This window comes from Drosophila suzukii (genome assembly GCF_043229965.1).
Source record: "Drosophila suzukii chromosome Y unlocalized genomic scaffold, CBGP_Dsuzu_IsoJpt1.0 scf_Y1, whole genome shotgun sequence".
NCBI classification, from domain to species: Eukaryota; Metazoa; Arthropoda; class Insecta; order Diptera; family Drosophilidae; genus Drosophila; species Drosophila suzukii.
The window spans coordinates 1,399,742-1,418,263 of record NW_027255895.1 but is presented as its reverse complement, the minus strand read 5'-3'; the positions used below and the strand labels follow the sequence as shown (position 1 = coordinate 1,418,263).

General features: G+C 39.6%; 1 protein-coding gene across 1 annotated transcript; it reads left to right on the top strand.

The window, feature by feature from the left end:
• Positions 1 to 15,717: 15,717 nt before the first annotated feature.
• Positions 15,718 to 16,756, top strand: LOC139353961 (uncharacterized). The gene is made up of 2 exons (XM_070998155.1): positions 15,718 to 15,904; positions 16,404 to 16,756. Exons 1-2 carry the CDS (start codon positions 15,793 to 15,795, stop codon positions 16,739 to 16,741), a joined length of 450 nt encoding a protein of 149 aa, XP_070854256.1. The 5' UTR covers positions 15,718 to 15,792; the 3' UTR covers positions 16,742 to 16,756.
• Positions 16,757 to 18,522: the final 1,766 nt, after the last annotated feature.

The following is an 18,522-nucleotide window of genomic DNA, read 5'->3' as shown; positions in this document are numbered from 1 at the left end:
GGTATGCAAAAATAGTACTCAAAAAACTGCGCATCGCAGAAAGACTGCGAAATTCCAATAGGATAGAATCCTAGAGAGCCCTAAGGGCATTTCCCCCCCGGCGAAGTAATACCTAACGGCAGTACCGCCGGGGAAGCGGGGAGGGGGTGGAGTTTTTACTGGGTTAGAGTCCTAGACTTCGGAAAGCTACCTCAGCTCCTAGTTGGCTTTCAATGCTTTAAACCACCACTAACAAAAAAAAAAAAAAAACTCACAAGCTTCTTGAGTCGTGTCTATAAAACATAACCTTCGCAGTAAGGTGCAACACAACAACATCCGACGACTACATTATCAAAGCTGGAGTCCAGCAAGGAGCGCGCTAGGGCCTACTCTGTTCCTCCTATACACGTTTACTCTAAACAGGCTAACATGACCTTTACTATCATTGACTAATCCGCGGATTCCCCAAGTCAACAATATAACGCATCTCGGCGTCAACCTTGGCAGACGACTAACCTGGAAAAGACACGTCGAACGCAAGAAAGTAAATCTAAATCTAAAAGCCAGCAGCTTCCACTGGATTCTTAACGCTCGTTCGCCCCTGCGTCGGGACTACTAGGATTTGCTGTGAACCTCCACTCTCTAGCCCATCTGGACATATGGCTCCCAGCAAAGGGGGAACGCCAGCAGGAGCAACATAGACATTATACAGCGCGTTCAATCGAAGATCCTGCGAACTATCACTGGGGCACCATGGTATATTCGCAACCAAAACATCCACAGGGACCTGGGCATTCTTACCGTAAAGCATGAAATAGACAAACAAAAAGCGTCCTAAAATGAAAAACTCTCTGTGTACCCCAATCGCCTCGCATGACTTGGGTTTCTAGCCGATCCAATAACTTTCGGGCTCCCTGCACATGGATCTTGCAAGTGTGTATGCATTGCCGAGCGTGATCTTGGACATGCACAAAAGAGTCTTCACACATACATTGACGACGACTAGTGTGTGTGCAACTGTGAAATTTGGAACTGGACAACCACAACCTCAAAAAGATGCTTAAGACACGTCTCAAGAAGCAAACGAATGACGACAATACACCCAGGGGAATAGAGAACACGCCGCGACCAGGCACCTCTGCGGCCAATCGACTCGATATGTCAAAGGCAACGGTGATGCCATGCGCAGCATCAACGCAGAGCCACCAATCTCAACGATCCGTTAAAGCCCAAAAACTTCAGCATCAGCAGCTTGAATTTGAATGGAAGCAGTTGGAACTAGACAGATGCAAATGACCGAAATCGAGAAGACAACAGCAACCAAGTCGCCCAAGATGACAACGTCGGCAATGAACACGACAACGGCACCAGGACACGTGAGTGTGTTTAGTCTTCTCAGCCAAAGCAACCAGATGAAGGTCAGCCAAATGACTATAATTCAAAAGCGATTATTAGCTTTATGGCTAGGCAAACAATTAAACATGAGCTTCCTTTATTTAGTGGTGACCCTTTAGAATGGCCAATTTTTATTGCCGATTATGAAAACAGTTCTCAAGTATGTAAATTTAGCGACTAAAAAAATATCAATCGCTTGCGAAGAGCACTGATAGGGCGAGCCAAAGAATGTGTACAGTCACTTCTATTAGTGCCACAAAATGTAAATGATATAATTAACATATTGAGAAACCGATTCGGAGACTGTAGTCATGTCGTGAAAATGATGATAGATAAAATTCGTGCCTTTCCTGTAATTAAAGAGGATAAATATGACAGACTCATCACTTTTCGTGATATGTATACTAATATTCTTCAAACTTTACTGTCTTTTAATGACGTTGATGATGTTGAGGAAATTCTTGAAAAAATGCAGGTTTCTCAAAGAATATTCTTTCATGAATGGTTAGCTCAAACCATAAAAGCAGCGACATTGCTCGGATTCTGTCAGAATAAATTAAAAGAAACAACCCAGTCAAGACAGTTGAAAAATCCAGATACTATTGCAACTATTGTAAGTCTACTGATCATCACATAACAGATTGTCCAAAGTTTAAATCCTTGAGTGTCGACAAACGTTGCGAATTCACATCTTACAATAAGTTATGTATATCTTGTCTGGGAAGAAATCACATTAAGAAAGACTGCAAACGAAACAAGGAAGAACGCTATAGTCGAGTACCTCGACTATCAGATACCCGTTACTCAAAGGGAAATGGAGATATGCAAGCAGCAAAGCGAGATTAAAATGCGCCACCTACCGGCGGTAGACAGATTTAAGCGTTATGGGCGTTAGAGTGGGCGTGGCAAATTTATTTTTGGATCAATCGATAGGTATTGACGACACCAATACATTTCAGTTAAAATTTTTTATCTAGCATGCAAATTGTGGGCGTCACAGGTTTTCGCGGTTTGTGGGCGTTTAAGTGGGCGTGGCAAACTTTTTTTTAGGTCAATCGATAGGTTTTGATGAGAACAATACATTTCAGTTAAAATTTTCTATCTAGCATCAAAACTGTAGGAGTTACAGTTTTGGGCGGTTTGTGGGCGTTAGAGTGGGCGTGGCAGTCTACTGAAACAAACTTGCGCTGCGTAAGAAGCTCAGGAATCTGTACGCCAAATCTCAATAGCCTAACTCTCATAGTTTCCGAGATCTCAGCGTTCATCCGGACAGACAGACGGACAGACGGACAGACGGACAGACGGACATGGCTAGATCGACTCGGCTAGTGATCCTGATCAAGAATATATATACTTTATGTGGTCGGAAACGCTTCCTTCTGCCTGTTACATACTTTCCGACGAATCTAGTATACCCTTTTACTCTACGAGTAACGGGTATAAAAAGACTTGGTAGGCAGCAAATTGTAATTTTAACCAAAATTCTTTGTTGCAAGACAAGACAATTCCCGACTACAACTGCAACATTAATTTTGGTTGTAACAAAGTATTACCAATGGTTATTACTGTCACACTAATAGGTCCTCAAAAAGCAATCCATAGATGAAGCCTCGACAATTTCATTGCTCGATGAACAACTAGCGACTGACCTACAACTAGAAGGACCGACAAGTCTTTTAAAAATTCAGTGGACTAATAACGAGTTGTATGAACAAGCGGACTCAAAGTTAGTTAGCGACATGTCTGAGACCTACAAGTTCTTAATGGACTTTTTCTTTCGCTCCCACCAAAATGCGAATCCAGTGATTTTGATTGGTCCAGTTAATTGGTCAATCAGAATATCTCGAAAATTAAAGTATCAATCACTTCCAGGTCTTGCCGCTGGAAAAACGGAGCTAGGTTGGGTTGAACACAAAATTGTAGGAATGATTACAAAATTGCAAGATAGAAATTATTCATGCCATGTATTTAATCGCATAGGTTACGACAACCCCAATGGTGACCTAGACATTCTGCACAATCTAGTTAAATCCTATTGGTTCATTGAGAATGAGTTATTAACGCCTCATGACTTTCCAACATCACCTAACGACAAAAAATGTTTGTAAATTGTTGATAAAACCCTGATGACAGATTTCAATGTGGTCTATTTTGGAAAAGTGACGACATTAAACTACCTGAAAGTTACAAAAGTGCATATTCTAGATTGTTGTTATGCGAAATAAAAATGTACAGAAACCCTGAGTACGGCAAGAAGTATAAACAAACTTTTGACTCATACATACAAAACAGGTACACGAGGAAATTGACTTTTGCAGAGAAAACTAATATCACTCCCTTGACCTACTACTCAGGCAACAAGCCTGACAAGCCATGGCTATTGCCTTAATGATTTTCTTTTGCCAGGTCCAGATCTATACAGACAAGAGTTCTAATGAATTTTCGAGAACACAAAATTGCCTTTGTCGGAGATATCAAAGATATGTTTCTCCCATTTCAAGTACAGGAGTCAGACCATTGCGCACAATTCGAACCGGACGTGTACGAAATCCAAGTTCTATTTTTTGGCGCTAAATGTAGCCCAAGTGTTACCGAACAGCTTAGAAACAGAAACGCCTTAGATTTTCAAAACGACTTCATAGTCTGTAAGGATTTGGGTGAAGCTCAAGACATTAGTACAGCCGTAAAATTGATCAAGGACGTAACGTATTTACACAAGGCAGGTGGATTCGACATTCGAAATTGTTTTAAATCAGATAAGAGACAGCACTTTATTGAAAAAGTCACAGAAATTAATTTGACCGAAGAGCGAGTTCTAGGTTTAATTTGGGATCATAAAAAAGACATATTCACATACAATTTAAAATCTTATAATTCCCATTTTGAACTTCTTAACAATCTCAGATGACCAACTAAGCGATAAATATTAAAAATATCTATGTCCTTTTTTGATCCCTTAGGGTTTCTATCAAACCTTTTAATATCAAATCCTTCTACAAGCCATTTGGAATAGCGGAATCCATTGGAACGACTACATTTCAGACGATCATTTTTCAAATTTGGAGGTCATTGTAGCCACCTAAATAAAATAATCGATTTTCACATTCCAAGGCAGTTTACTACACTTATCATAAGTCATTGTAATATCCAATGCAGTGGTCGGCACACACATACCATCACAAGTTTGCCTTGCATTAGTGTGAGTGTAACAAACACGAAGTTTGCGCGCGGCGTGCTGAAGCGAGACGTTTCTCTGCTTTGCACTGAGATCCTCTGCCGCAGCAACAAAAAAGCGCGCCGAAGTTGAGAAAAAAATTACCCGAAGACCCATGCCAAAGTCACACGAACATGTACGTTATACGTGAGCGAGCAGAGGATGGGCAGAACACTTCCCTATGCTCACTAGATAGGCCGCTGCCGACCACTGATCCAATGACATATATCTTGCGATGCCTCAAAATACGCATACGCAACATGCGCGTACTTACGCTTCGAGTGCAACAGCCAAATTTGAGGTATTTGACAACACTAAGACCAAATTGTTTACCCTTAATTTTATCTATCGATAATCTGTTAATCCTCAGAGGATGACTAAATAACTTAAGTGACGAGGTTATGAGTACCGACTCTAATCATATTATCTTAAGGAGAGATCATCCGATCACTTAATTGTCATATGGGAACTGAAACTGTAATTGCCGCCAAAGGTTTTGGATTACAAAATGTACAAGTACAACTACAGTGAAAAATATTATTAGAAATAGTCATCAGTGTAAAAACCAAAACCAACCAATAGAAGTTACACAGAATAGAAGTCGTGTAAAGCGTTACGATACCGTAACACGTGTTATTTTCACATGCATTGCAACACGTGCAGTTCATCTTGAGATTGCTGAAGACCTATTCTGCAATGCTCATGCATGTATTCAGACAATTTAGTTGTAGGTGAGGATTTACGACAGAATTATATTCAGACAGCGGAACCAATTTCAGGCGCGCTGACAAGGACATAAAGAAATCATAAAAGAGTGGCTAAGTGACAAGTTTACTCAGTTTTTAACCACGAAAAGTTGCACTTGGTACTTTAACCCACCCTTGTCCCCTTACTTAGGAGGAGCCTGGGAGAGGCTCATACAGTCAATCAAGAAATATAAGTGAATTATACTAAAAGAGAGATATCCTAGAGTGTACACTTTAAAAACTTTGTTTTGTGAGATCGAGTTTATGATTAACAGTAGACCACTTTTGATTGTTCCTACAAGCTCCATGTCGGAACCATTAACGCCAAATGACTTGATAATTGGTCCTAACTATCGCGAATCCTTTTACTCTGACACCACTGATGGTGATTTAAATATGTGAAAATCGTCACAATAATTTGTAGACATTTCTTGGTTGAAATGGAAAAAAGAATATAGACAATTTCTAATATGTAGTCTTAAATGGACCTAAGACAGTAATGTTTGGAAGAAAGGTAATGTAGTTTTCTTAATGAAATCCGATCTTCCTAGAAATGTTTGGCCAAAAGGCATAATTGTCAAAATGTATCCATCAAATGATGGTCGTGTGCGTATTGTTGATGAAAAAATTAAAGACCATATTTATGAGAGACCTTCTGTAAAAATAATTTAATTTTATGTAAGAACAGACATATTGTACACTCTAAGAATTGCCGTCGTCTACATTTAATTTTCCACGACGTCAATACCTGGGAAGAAGATGTTGATTCAGTTAATTAATTTGAATTGCTAACGAACTTATTATATTAAGAAAGACAAGGATGAACGCTAAAGTCGAGTACCTCGACAATCTGATACCCGTTACTCAGCTAAAGGGACAAAAGGGAAATGGAGATATGCAAACAGCAAAGCGAAACTGAAATGCGCCACCTACCCCTGATCGCAATATCTGGTTATGTGGGCGGTGACAGATTTAAGAGTTATGGGCCTTAGAGTGGGCGTGGCAAACTTTTTTTGGATCAATCGGTAGGTATTGACGAGACTAATAAATTTCAGCGCCACAGGTTTGGGCGATTTGTAGGCGTTAAAGTGGGTGTGGCATATTTGCGTAACAAACATGCGCCGCTCACAAGGCTACGGAATCTAAATCTGAAATCCCAATTCTCTATCTTTGATATTTTCCGAGATATCCGCGTTCATACTTACGATTTTTTGAAGTTTGTGGGCGGTTTGTGGGCGTTAGAGTGGGCGTGGCACCCTGCTGAAACAAAATTGTGCTGCGCAGGAATATGCATGACTAATCCCAGTATTATAGCTCTTGTAGTTTCCGAGATCTCAGCGTTCATACGGACAGACGGACATGGCTAGATCGACTCTACGAGTAACGGGTATAATGAAGTGATTGTGAAATAAAAAATTTTAGATTAAATAGAATTTGAGGTAAAAATTTACGTATGTTTACCTCTCAAGTTTTTATATATTATCTCTTTCTCCTATTTCTGTTACTGTATACGGACCAGTATATTTAAAGTCTAAAGCCTAGTACTCACATCGACGAAAACGGCGAGATAACCATAGGAGTGAGCGAGAGGCAAACACGCGGCTAACGCTTTTCGTCGGTTCTGCTTTTCAGCGCGGTACTCAGATGAGCTAACGAAATACCAGAAAAAAAACCAAATTTAGCAAGTGAGTTTCGACGAACGCCGTTAGCCGCGGCCCAAAGAATAAAGAAATTTAATCTTTGGCGGTGTTCGTGCAAAGGCGATGTGGAAACTAAAAACTAAAAATGGAAGGAAAGCCCCAAAATCGACCAAGCTGTTGCCCTTTATTTTGGGATTTCACCGACAGTAAGCATTGAAATGCTGCAGGAGATCGACTAGAGAATCTGGCGAGTGGGACTTCGCTCTCTACATGGACATCCTACCGGGCGTGTCCGGTAAGAATGTAAGATATGGCCAAAAGAATTTGGCTACGTTGTACTAATAGAAGTATCTTTTTAGCAGAACCACCAGTAATATGATCTCCGAAGACCATTAGGACTCCGTACACCACCACCACTTGGCAGCTTAAGCGGAGCTTGAGGGCCCGCTGGCTTCTATAGGGAGGAGGAAAATAGGGCGCACGCTAAGGAACAGTTGGAGAAATCATAGCCAGCCACCATAAGGATGGTGGGGGACTTCCTGCAGCATCAGCGTATTAACCCCGTTCCCAATCCGGCTCCCTTCGGAGCTGTACTGCGGTGGCGCGGGAAGGATGGCGAAGCATCCGTGGGACGAGAAGGATTCTTTAAACTCCTAATTTACATAACACGCTGAACATTCTGTTTATTTTTATTTTAATTTCTTTGTGTACCAGCAGACTTCTCCTTTTTAAATTTATCCAATTGATTTGTTTTCCGTTTAGCAACAAGCCCTGCTGCTTGTCAGTAAGACCATGCTGCATGTGGGTGAATTTTGAAAACATTCGGTCACACTACAAAGAATACGATTTTTCGATTAGTGAAACTCTTAGCCGATCTGAGTACTAGGGCTTAACTTATGACCAGTTTCATTCTTTAATAAATCCTGGTCTCCTATTTTCAAATCAAATCTATTATATTTTTATCTTATCTAATTTTAATACCCGTTACTCGTAGAGTAAAAGGATATACTAGATTCGTTGGAAAGTATGTAACAGGCGAAAGGAAGCGTTTCCGACCTTGTTAGTTCAGTACATTAATTTAAATTGTTAACCAACTTATTATATTAAGAAAAAAATACTAAAATGTTATAAAAATTGCGTATGTACCACCGACTGAAAAGAGACGCCTCGGCAAATTCGCTACAGCTGAAGAGAGCGAACGTGTCTTGTGCGAGCTCCGCGAAAAGTGCAAGAAAGTTGATAAAGTTGAAAGAAAGAAAGTTGCAAACAAAACACAAAAACTAAAATGATAAATTTCAAAAAGGCGAAAAGACGCTAAAACCCAAGGAAATTTAGGTTTCAACTCACAAAATCGGTGACTTAAACTAGCACATAATTATTTAATCTTATAATAATAAATAAGAACCACGATAATTAAAGCTCAATGAGATACCAACAGAATAAAGAGCGACTAAGCTCCGCGAGCAGAAGAGACGGTATCGTATGTCTCAACGCGTGATAGCGAAGTGCAAAAAACGACCCCACTGTCGGTCGATAGCCAAAGAGCACGATGCTTACCTACGCCTACCTCTACTCCGACGGCGTGGAGTCAACAATGCAAAACCCCCCACCTCAGTTTCGACCTCTGGCGCACCAACAACATGCAACGGTAAAACTTCAGCATCCGCACTAAATTTGTCAGCAACAACTACAGCTACTCCAAAAAAAAACCAACAACAACCACAGGTACTGCTATTGTTTCGGAATCGACTGCAACCGCATCTCTAAATACGATGGCAACAAAAACCACGCCAACAAATCAAAACCAAAACAAAATTCTGCAATCGGGTCCGGCCATACAGACCGGACTAGATCGGTACATCCATTTCAAGCGTAAGCTTAGCCCGCAGAAAACCGCGGTAGGTAACAAGTCAAAAATAATCCGTGTCCAAATAGAAAATAAATTACCCGGGAGATCAAACAGCAATAAATTTGCGCTTCTAGCAGAAAATTAACCAGAACATGCTCAGAAGACCCAACCGAAACCTAAGCCCCAACCAATTTACGTTAGGGAGAAAATCTCGAACGCCCTGGTCAACAAAATGGTTGCGCTGACCGGGGACGGAAACTTTCATGTTGTTCGGGTCACAAAATGGGATATCCATGAAACCAAGCACATTTCCGAGCATTATCCAAATACCTGGAGGAAGCTAGGAAAAGCTACTACACGTATCAACTAAAAAGAAGCCAAGGCCTGCAATTGGTACTAAAAGGAATCGAGCCCGACGTAACCGCCAAGGAAGTTATCGATGCTCTCAAGGAAAAAGGGTTTTCTGCAAATAACGTCAGTAACATTATAAACAGGAAAAAAGAACCGCAATCACTCTTCAGGGTCGACCTGGAGCCAGACAACTGAGTCTTGAAGAAAAATAAAGTGCACCCCATTTATAACCTGCAATACTTATTGCAGGCAACTGCATAGCGGACGAATAAGCCAGGCCTGTGATAAACAACAAAAAAACCTCGGAATTACTTAAATTCAGCCGCACAGAGTGTGGCATGCTGGCACACATGCCGGCATTCTAAAAGCTCCAAAAAATAACTTCTGTAGAAGCTGCAGGGATGAAGAAGAAGAAGAAACGGTAGAACACCTTCTCTGCCTCTGCCCAGCCCTATGCAGACTCAGAATGAAAGACTTAGGAAACCCCTTCATCGACCGAAATATCGGGGATTAATCTGAAATACTGTTCACTTCTAACAGTCTGAGTAGCTTGTGGAGACTTCCACAACTTCCATCCAGATCATAAAGCGCTCGGCGGAACCGGCATCCTAGTCAGGTAACGCATCAAGCACCACTTTCACCAAAGGTTTGCAACTAATTACTTGCCAGCAACGTGTATAAAAGTGAAGGCAGGCAACGGAAACCTCACCATAGCCGCTGTCTACTGCCCGCCTCGCCTTAGGGGGCGTCCATATACCACGTGGACAAATATTAAGCACTTTTTGAAAAACTACAGATCACCCCCTCAGGCTGATGTCGCACAGAACCAACTGGTTTAAATATAAAAAGTATGTAAGCTCACACATCAAATTAACCCCTTAATTTAACATCGAAGCGGACATCGACTGCTCTACCGATGCTCTTGAAGAAGTATTCGTGGAGGCAGCCACTATCTCAACACCACAAGGCAGGGACGTGCAAACCAACCACTTTAAAACTAATCTGCAAATTGAACGGCTATTCCTAGAAAAAAGAGCCTGCGTGGTGCCTGGCAAACCAACAGATCGCCGTCATCAAAAACAACGTATTAAGGAAGCAACTCGCACACTAAATCGAGCTCTAATGCCAGAAACAGAAAATGCACAGCTGCGGTACATTAAAAAACTTTCGCTCACACAAAACTGAGCTTTCCAATCGAAAAAGTCACACCAATAAGAAATTCATCTGGCAGCTGGGTCCGCAGCGACGAAGACAGAGCCGAAACTTTTGCTTTACATCTCAGAAACGTCTTCAACCCATTCCTGCCACTGGTTCAATTGTCCTACCACAAATTGAATCTGATCTATTTCCCTACCCCCATTGTTTCAGCCAAAGGAGATCGCGAAAGTCATTGGGGAACTGAAACCGAAACAGGACCCGGGCGGTGATCAAATAACGCCAAAAATGTTAATTGAACTTCCAACCTCTGCCATTGAGGTTATTTGTAAGCTCTGTAGCTCTGTCTGTCTAAGTTTTTTGAAAAACTTATACAATTTTGGCACTTGCCTCTATCTTAGCCTCGGCCGCTTGTTCGACTCTTGAAATTTTGATGCGGTGCATAAATTATTCGTATAAAGTGCCCTCGCAAATCGAGTAGATTAAAGCAAATTTAAAAGGGGCAAGAGCGACAGCCACTTAAAAGGATAACACTTGCTGAGGAGCGTCCAGCTGCACACTGTGAGAAGCGAAGAGAGAGGCTGTGTGCAAAGCCAATTGCCCGCTTCTGGGATTAAATGAAGAGGGTTGCGTCAAGGGCATGGAAATTACCTTTTAATTTAAAGGGCACATAAAACTATTTAGTTTGACTTCCTTTAGGTACTAAAAATCTCTTTTCTGTCAATGGAAAAGAGGTACACCAAAAAAATAGTCATCAAAAAGCAACTATTGTTACATAAATTTTACACTATTGAGTATCGATTTGTCGTTGATAGAATGAGTATTCAATTAATACTTTCCAAAGTATTAACTTTAACTAACTTTCTATATTAAAGAGTTTTAACACAACAGGTATGTAATCGTAACTATCTGTTTTTTTGTTGGGTGTGGTTCTACTATGCTACCTAGACTAATGCTATAAACGAAAACTCCAGCGTGTTGCACTAAGAAATCGAATAAATAAATAAATTAATAACAATCCATTTGAGCATTTCATATGACAACTTTGTTTTGTTGAACTGAAATCACATGAATAGCATTGTCATTCAAAGGCATGAGTAGCTTGTAACTACACTTTAACAATTTAAATAAAAATGCGCCATTCTTGTTCTATTTACCATTTTCACTTATAAAGAGAACATCGTATTATGCGTATATTAACTATTTAATATATTAATATATAAAGCTTTCGGAATATCCCTTTAAGTTTGTTAGCCGACAACCAAACAAACGTTCTTTCACATATTATTCCCAAAAACCTAGCAAATTACCCCAGAAGTCGGTTTTCAGGCAAACCGAATTTTGGGTAAATTTAATTATTCCTGAAACACCTGGCACCTGAAAAGCCACCACGTGAGACTGCCAAAACATTTCTGACTGCAGTTTGAATAATTGCCAATTTTACACATTCTGAAACTTTTGTTTTGTCCGACAGCCAAGAAAATGAAAAGCACAAAATGTTACAATTGTTGTTACATTTTCAGCAACCCCTTTCCAGCGAGTAAAACAAAAACATGCCCAGGAGGCAATAAATTATACAACTATCCAAAAAAAATGGCGAAATAGATTGATGACGGTATACGGACGAGTGCGGAACAAAATGGCAGAGCGGATGATGAATGCGCCCGTGACCCATAAGCACATCATTCCCGTTATTCGTTCTGTCGCAGTGTGTTACCTTCGCAGGTGAAAACCGGCTGTCAGCCATTGCGAAATGTTGTTTACCATAAGCGTTCTGTCTCGGCCACATTGCTCAGAGTTGTAGTAAGGATAAGGATAAGAAGTAAACACATATGTCACACAGTGACAACGATTATTAATTGAATAAGTAGGGTTGTGTAGGGTGTAGTAAAAAACGATTCGTTTTTTTAATGTCACTTTTCCGAAAATTAATATTTTTGAAATGTTTAAGAGCAGAAAGTTGCTGACATCTATTGAGCATATTCCAGTTCGATGGTAAAATTCAGCACTTGGCCTAATCCTAAATTTGTTTTCACTTTTACAAGTTACAGGGTAAGGTGACGAACTGATAAATACACACTAAAACTCCATGCAAATGAAAAAATTATTTGTTTTTTCTTTAAGAAAAGGTTAAAATGTTTATAATGGAGTACAAATTGAATTCTGGGTTTAAATTCTGGGAATTCTGGGCTTAAATGAAGTTGATCAATTTCTAATTCAGAAAAATCTACAACAAATAATTTATTTTTTAGTAATCGACTGTAACACCAAAAAAAAACCAAAAAAAAGTTAAATCTCATACCCTCCACAATTTTGTCACCATACCGTATTAGAGACTGTTCAAAATATAATTGTGTCACTTTCAACCATTGCTACAGATCTTATTTATACTTGTATATATTAATCTGACTTGGTTTTCCACCAATCTTTACTCTGGCACTGCTGAAGCACATAAATCGGTTTTATAATTTTTACTTCACCTTTTGATTCAAAATTATCTCACGAACCACTTACGCGAACACTTATTAATATTATTGTAAATACATAGTTGGCAAGATAAAATAAATCTACTACAATTATTTGCATTTTTGCCGTGGCGTCACTTATGAGATTTGACGAGTTTGTAACCTTACCCTACACTTTCCTCCTCAAAGTTCCTTTTTAAGTGCTACTGTTACACCCTAAATTGATTGTATTGCTATTGTATCAAGCGCGATATCAAAGACTTTGAGTACTGGATAAATTATGCTAGTATTTTTTTTTAATCGGATGGGGAAAGTAAGCATCAGCATTTCACCCGCGTATGTACGTATACTGCCATATCGCAGATCCTTTGTTTCAATTTTACTCCAACCACGCAAAATCAAAAAAGTTTGCCAACTAAAAAAATGCACGTACACGGCTTGCGTTACTTTCTCCCGGATAAAGAAGGGAAAAACTTTCCGAGATGTTGCGCGTACCTTCTATAGTAGCAGCAACAAAAACAAACAGGAAAGGGAAAATAAGCAAACCCTATACATACTAAAACATAAAAATAAAGAAAGTACCACGGAAGTTGCGGTAATCGAATTTAAATAAGTTTACTTTGTAAACTATTCTCGTTTCGCTTCCTCTCCCCTTTTTTCCTTACTGAAAGTCAAACATCAGGGATTCCGTTTCAGCTTTTTTCCCTGATAAGCTAGCTTTACTTTCGCCAAAACAAAAATTTGTATCTTAAAATTGTTAAATATTTATTAACTCAATTGAAGTTTGGATAGGTATACCTAATTGTATACTTTTATACTGAAAGAAAATGAAGTATTTTTTGTCGTTTCGTTTTTTGTTATTTTGATAGCATCGAAGCCTATTTGAGGAATATTGGACTAAACGGGATAAGTAATGGCAACAAATATGTGTCAAATGTTATTTAAGGGATAAATGGATTTAAGTACATACACAGAAAGTTCTGACGTTCTCATCTGAGTTGAAAATGTTCTTAAAAATAGAACGACATTTTTAAGTTGAAATATCTTTTTTTTTGCTTGAATCAAGTTAAATTGGCGGTAATTAGTTACATTTTATATACAAATAAACTATTAGTTCAGTCCTTAGTGTATACTTATCAAAAAGATGTTAAATAAACTCAATTAACCTTTTCTCTTCTAACCATTTCGTTCTTATAAATGTACTCACACGGTTTTTAAGAACTTATGTTGTCGATTCAAGAACAATGTTCTCAATTTAAGAACAATGTTCTTGATAGTTTTCTATGTGTATGGACTCTTCGTTCATTTTTCCCTTAAATCTACGGGAGGTACATTTTTGAGGCCATTATTAATACTGTTTAGTCTATTATTCTAAGAATTAAAAATTTTGTAACAAATTTGTTTTAAAAAACTCGTTTTAAAGAGATTTTAACTCAGAACTCAAATATTATGAAAAATTACAAATAATGCCATGTATGGGAAATCAATTCAGATGTTTAGCTACTTTTAACCTACAGTTTCCGAAATCCTGTCAGCACTGAAAGCGAAGGGCGGGCGAGTGTTGCAAAAATATTAGCTTTTGACAGTCACCGCCCACACACTCCCACCCTCGCAGGGGTTAGAGCGAGAGGGGAGGTCGAGGAAGAGAGAAGGCCTCTGATGTCCTGCCGCGCATATTAATCATTGTTGTTGAGGCCATTATTAATACTGTTTAGTCTATTATTCTAAGAATTAAAAATTTTGTAACAAATTTGTTTTAAAAAACTCGTTTTAAAGAGATTTTAACTCAGAACTCAAATATTATGAAAAATTACAAATAATGCCATGTATGGGAAATCAATTCAGATGTTTAGCTACTTTTAACCTACAGTTTCCGAAATCCTGTCAGCACTGAAAGCGAAGGGCGGGCGAGTGTAGCAAAAATATTAGCTTTTGACAGTCACCGCCCACACACTCCCACCCTCGCAGGGGTTAGAGTTAGAGGGGAGGTCGAGGAAGAGAGAAGGCCTCTGATGTCCTGCCACGCATATTAATCATTGTTGTTGGGCTGACACTTTTGCCAAGGCCGAAAGAACAACTGCACCAACAGCGGCGGCTTTTAATGACTGTTTTAAGGCCGCAATAACAATAACAGATGTTTCGAGTTAAGCGCTTTAAGTTTCCAGAAAGTGCAATGCAGCGGGATAACAATGGAAAAGCCTTCCTAACGTGATTAACACGTTTAATTGCACATGCATAATTCATGTGCACGCATATCCCACCCACACAAACGAAATTGTCCACATTTCAGAATTTATTTAATTAAAAGTTCGTTTTTTAGTTAACAAATCAAAGGCAATCGTTGAAGGGAATATTTTTTATATGTTTTGAAAAAATGTGGGCATTACAGGAAGTAAATTTAAAATGATTACATTTAATGAATTTCATTAAAAAATTTAAACTGAAAAAATACTCCATATTTCAATATTATTTAAAGACTTTAGTACTTCATGTTTGCTTTCATCGATTTTAAGAGCTGAGTAGCACTCTGTGGCAATAACCGCTCGACAAGGATTGAGCATAATAATGTTGGAAATTGCAAAAATATTTATGTAAATCACTGAGAATACAATCAAACGAAACACGCCGTTGGCTGGGAAATCAACAATAGAAATGCATTTCCCATTGGAAAATCGAATTGACGGCAGGCCGAAAATGAAAGGCACAACCTTCGCGCCATAAATAATTAAAGTTGGGAAATTTGTGCACTGTAATCAGCAATTACGAGCAGTGAAGTGACACGACCAATTCGTTTTCGTGCGAAATACAGTTTTTAATTACTTTGTGCGTACTTTCATTTAATTTTCGCCACCAATTATTGAAACACATTTTGCCCATGCGACCCAGAATGCTAATGCACTGCTCTTTTCATTTGAAGGATTATCGGATGCCCTGGCCGAGGGACTGCTCACCGATGACTTTGTAACCGGGGCCCGCATTTTGGCCCTGAATCTGACGAATGGAGCGGTGCAGTCGTACGTGTGGTGGGTCAAGGGGGCCCAGTCGGAAACGCAGCGTTACGACGAGGACGGGCTGCAGATTGGCAAGAAGCCCGCAGGCAGCTATCCCTGGTATGTGCCAAAAATCAGTGTTGCTGGAATGTTATATTGGCGTTACAAAGTGAAATCCTTTTTGAAAAACGTAAATTATAAAGTTTATGTGAGTTTTTCATTAGTACAATAATATTCTTTTATTCAAAGTATATCCTAAAAATTCAATACTGTAGTATTTTAAAATCTTTCTGCATATTTTTTAGGCACCAGGCTAATATACTAAGTTAATGTAAAAATTGTACTTATGCTCGAAAGATGGTAACATGCAATAACGCCTGGTTTCGCCTACGGGTGTAATCGCACTTTTTATAGTGCAATAACGCCAAGCCAAACTTTGGTCGGATAAGATTTTTTCTCAACGACATAGTTGTATTTTCTTTAAATTTATTACTGAATTTAGTAGACAGGTATACTGCTAAGTCAAGGTTAACCATCGGATAAGATGTAGTTAAAAAAGATTTGGCAAAACATCGCTTAGATTTGTGACAACACTATTCATTTAAAATACCCTCCACAGGTTCGACGACGAGACCTCGACACGCTGCGTTCCCCAAAATTCGCCCCCAGTCCGCCCAACAACTATTACAAGGGCTGGTGGACCTTCCCCTACTTCTCGTGCTCCCTCAGCCGCTGGCTGGTGTCCTACAGCATCGCAATCCCGCCGATTGGGCGCCACGGGCTAAGGGGTTTCATCAGCATCGACATCGACGTGTCCACGCTGCGGGTCAACCAGTGCGAGGCGGAGCCCTATCAATTCGGGAGTCGCCGCCAGAAAATGCAGAAGCTGCAGCAACAACATCGTCTCACGGCTCGGAGATCCCCGTTTTTGGGCGGCAGGATGAGGCCCATCAATGATCTGCAGGCGTTCCACAGCTCCCACAAGTGTCATCGCACCTCCATGGTGGTGAGTACATAGAAGCTCCATAAAGGGTCCAAGTAAATATGCCTAAGATACTTTTTATTTAGTGCATAAATATAAGTGGTTATACCTTAAATAGTATTTTATAATTTCATCATGGGTACTCAGATATAAATATATTTTTATAAGAATAATATTGTAATATATTTTATTGGTTCAAAGTTACAAATACGAAGCAGGCTTTAGTCCGAGTTACCCGTGCCTTTAGTTTAGTCTAGTTTATTCACTCAGATTCAGTAAAGAACGCGGGACACATTTTGTAATTCAAGGTAAATATTTGTTGTACAGTTTTTGAAAAATTGCAGAGCAAAGACTCAGTTACTTTAGCCTTGTCGTGGCACTTTCTAACTGAAATATTAAATTCAGCCAACAAATATACAAACAGAAGATCAAGTGAATTAATCAGAAGTGGCAATGAATAATGAAAATGGTGAACTGTCTGATGTAAAAACGCAGAAGAATCCAACCAAACAGCTCCGTAAACCCGTCAAACGTCTCAATGCTGAAGTTCGCGGGGTGGTGACCCCTGAAAATTCACCCAAAAAGGTAGGTAACTCACCGACAGCCCCTGCTGTGGAAAGTCGCCACACCATTAGCCGTCGAAGCAGTATGGCATACAAGAATTTCTTAGGAAAATTCATTCCTCTATTTGGCGCAAAATGAGCCTTCAGGAAAAGGAACAATTTCGAGCGGACAGCACTGATCGACATAAAACGAGTCAAGGGAATAGTAAATCTGTAGATAATCCGGTTGCTGAGGAAGTGCCACCTTTAGAAATAGTCAATGATATTGAGTCAGAGAGGCATATTCAAAACGACCAACTTCAAGAAACTACAGATAGCAATAAAATATCCTGGCTGAGTTTTTATTGCGTTTCTGTCTGAGTAAATCAAAAAATTTATTTTCTTAAATATTAGTTTTCCAAATTGTTAATGTTCAATGTAAAAAACTGATAAATTTAAATTATGTTACTGTTAAAACATCTTCAAATTCTAAATAGTTTTTACGTTTAAGTTCGCTCTTGCTAAGGAGTTCACCTAAGATTAATTTTTATTTTTCTGAGTGCATGTTGCAAATGCAATTGATTTGCAACTATTTAAGCCAAGTGCTTTTGCTTTCCCCCTGGCAGTGTGATTACCGCCAGCCGAGTGCGGAGACCCCGACAATAAGCGGCGGAAAACTGCTGACCACGCTGACTGGGATCAGCAGCTGGGCCCGGGGATCCTACCAGTGCCTGTGCCGGGCGGGATTCTACTCTCTGCGGCATCCGGACGGATTCAACGGCACCATAATGGAGATTGCCTGGCAGGACCAGAAGGACAATATAAGCAATTAATACACGGAGGTCTTCAAGAGTTTGCCCTGCGCCCCCGGCTGTGACACGTGCACGGGTCCGGAGCCATGCCTGGCCAACTACCACTGGCCATTCAGGTTGGTATCCGTATCCGTGATTGTTGGCCAGTGATGGGAGAGATGATACCACCCTTACAAGGTTTATGGCAAGGAAAAGTAGCCAACAGTGCTAGAGAGGGTTTCCTTTCAGTTAGTAAATAAATATGGAATGCTGTGCAGTTGGTTTTTTTAAAGAGGTTTTTATAATAATATTTTCCAAATTCCCTCTGACAGTTTTTTATCCATACAGAATTTATTACGGAAGATACTTACCCATACTTACCCATAACCAAGTCCTAGCAACGAATTCAAATAGAATGAACTA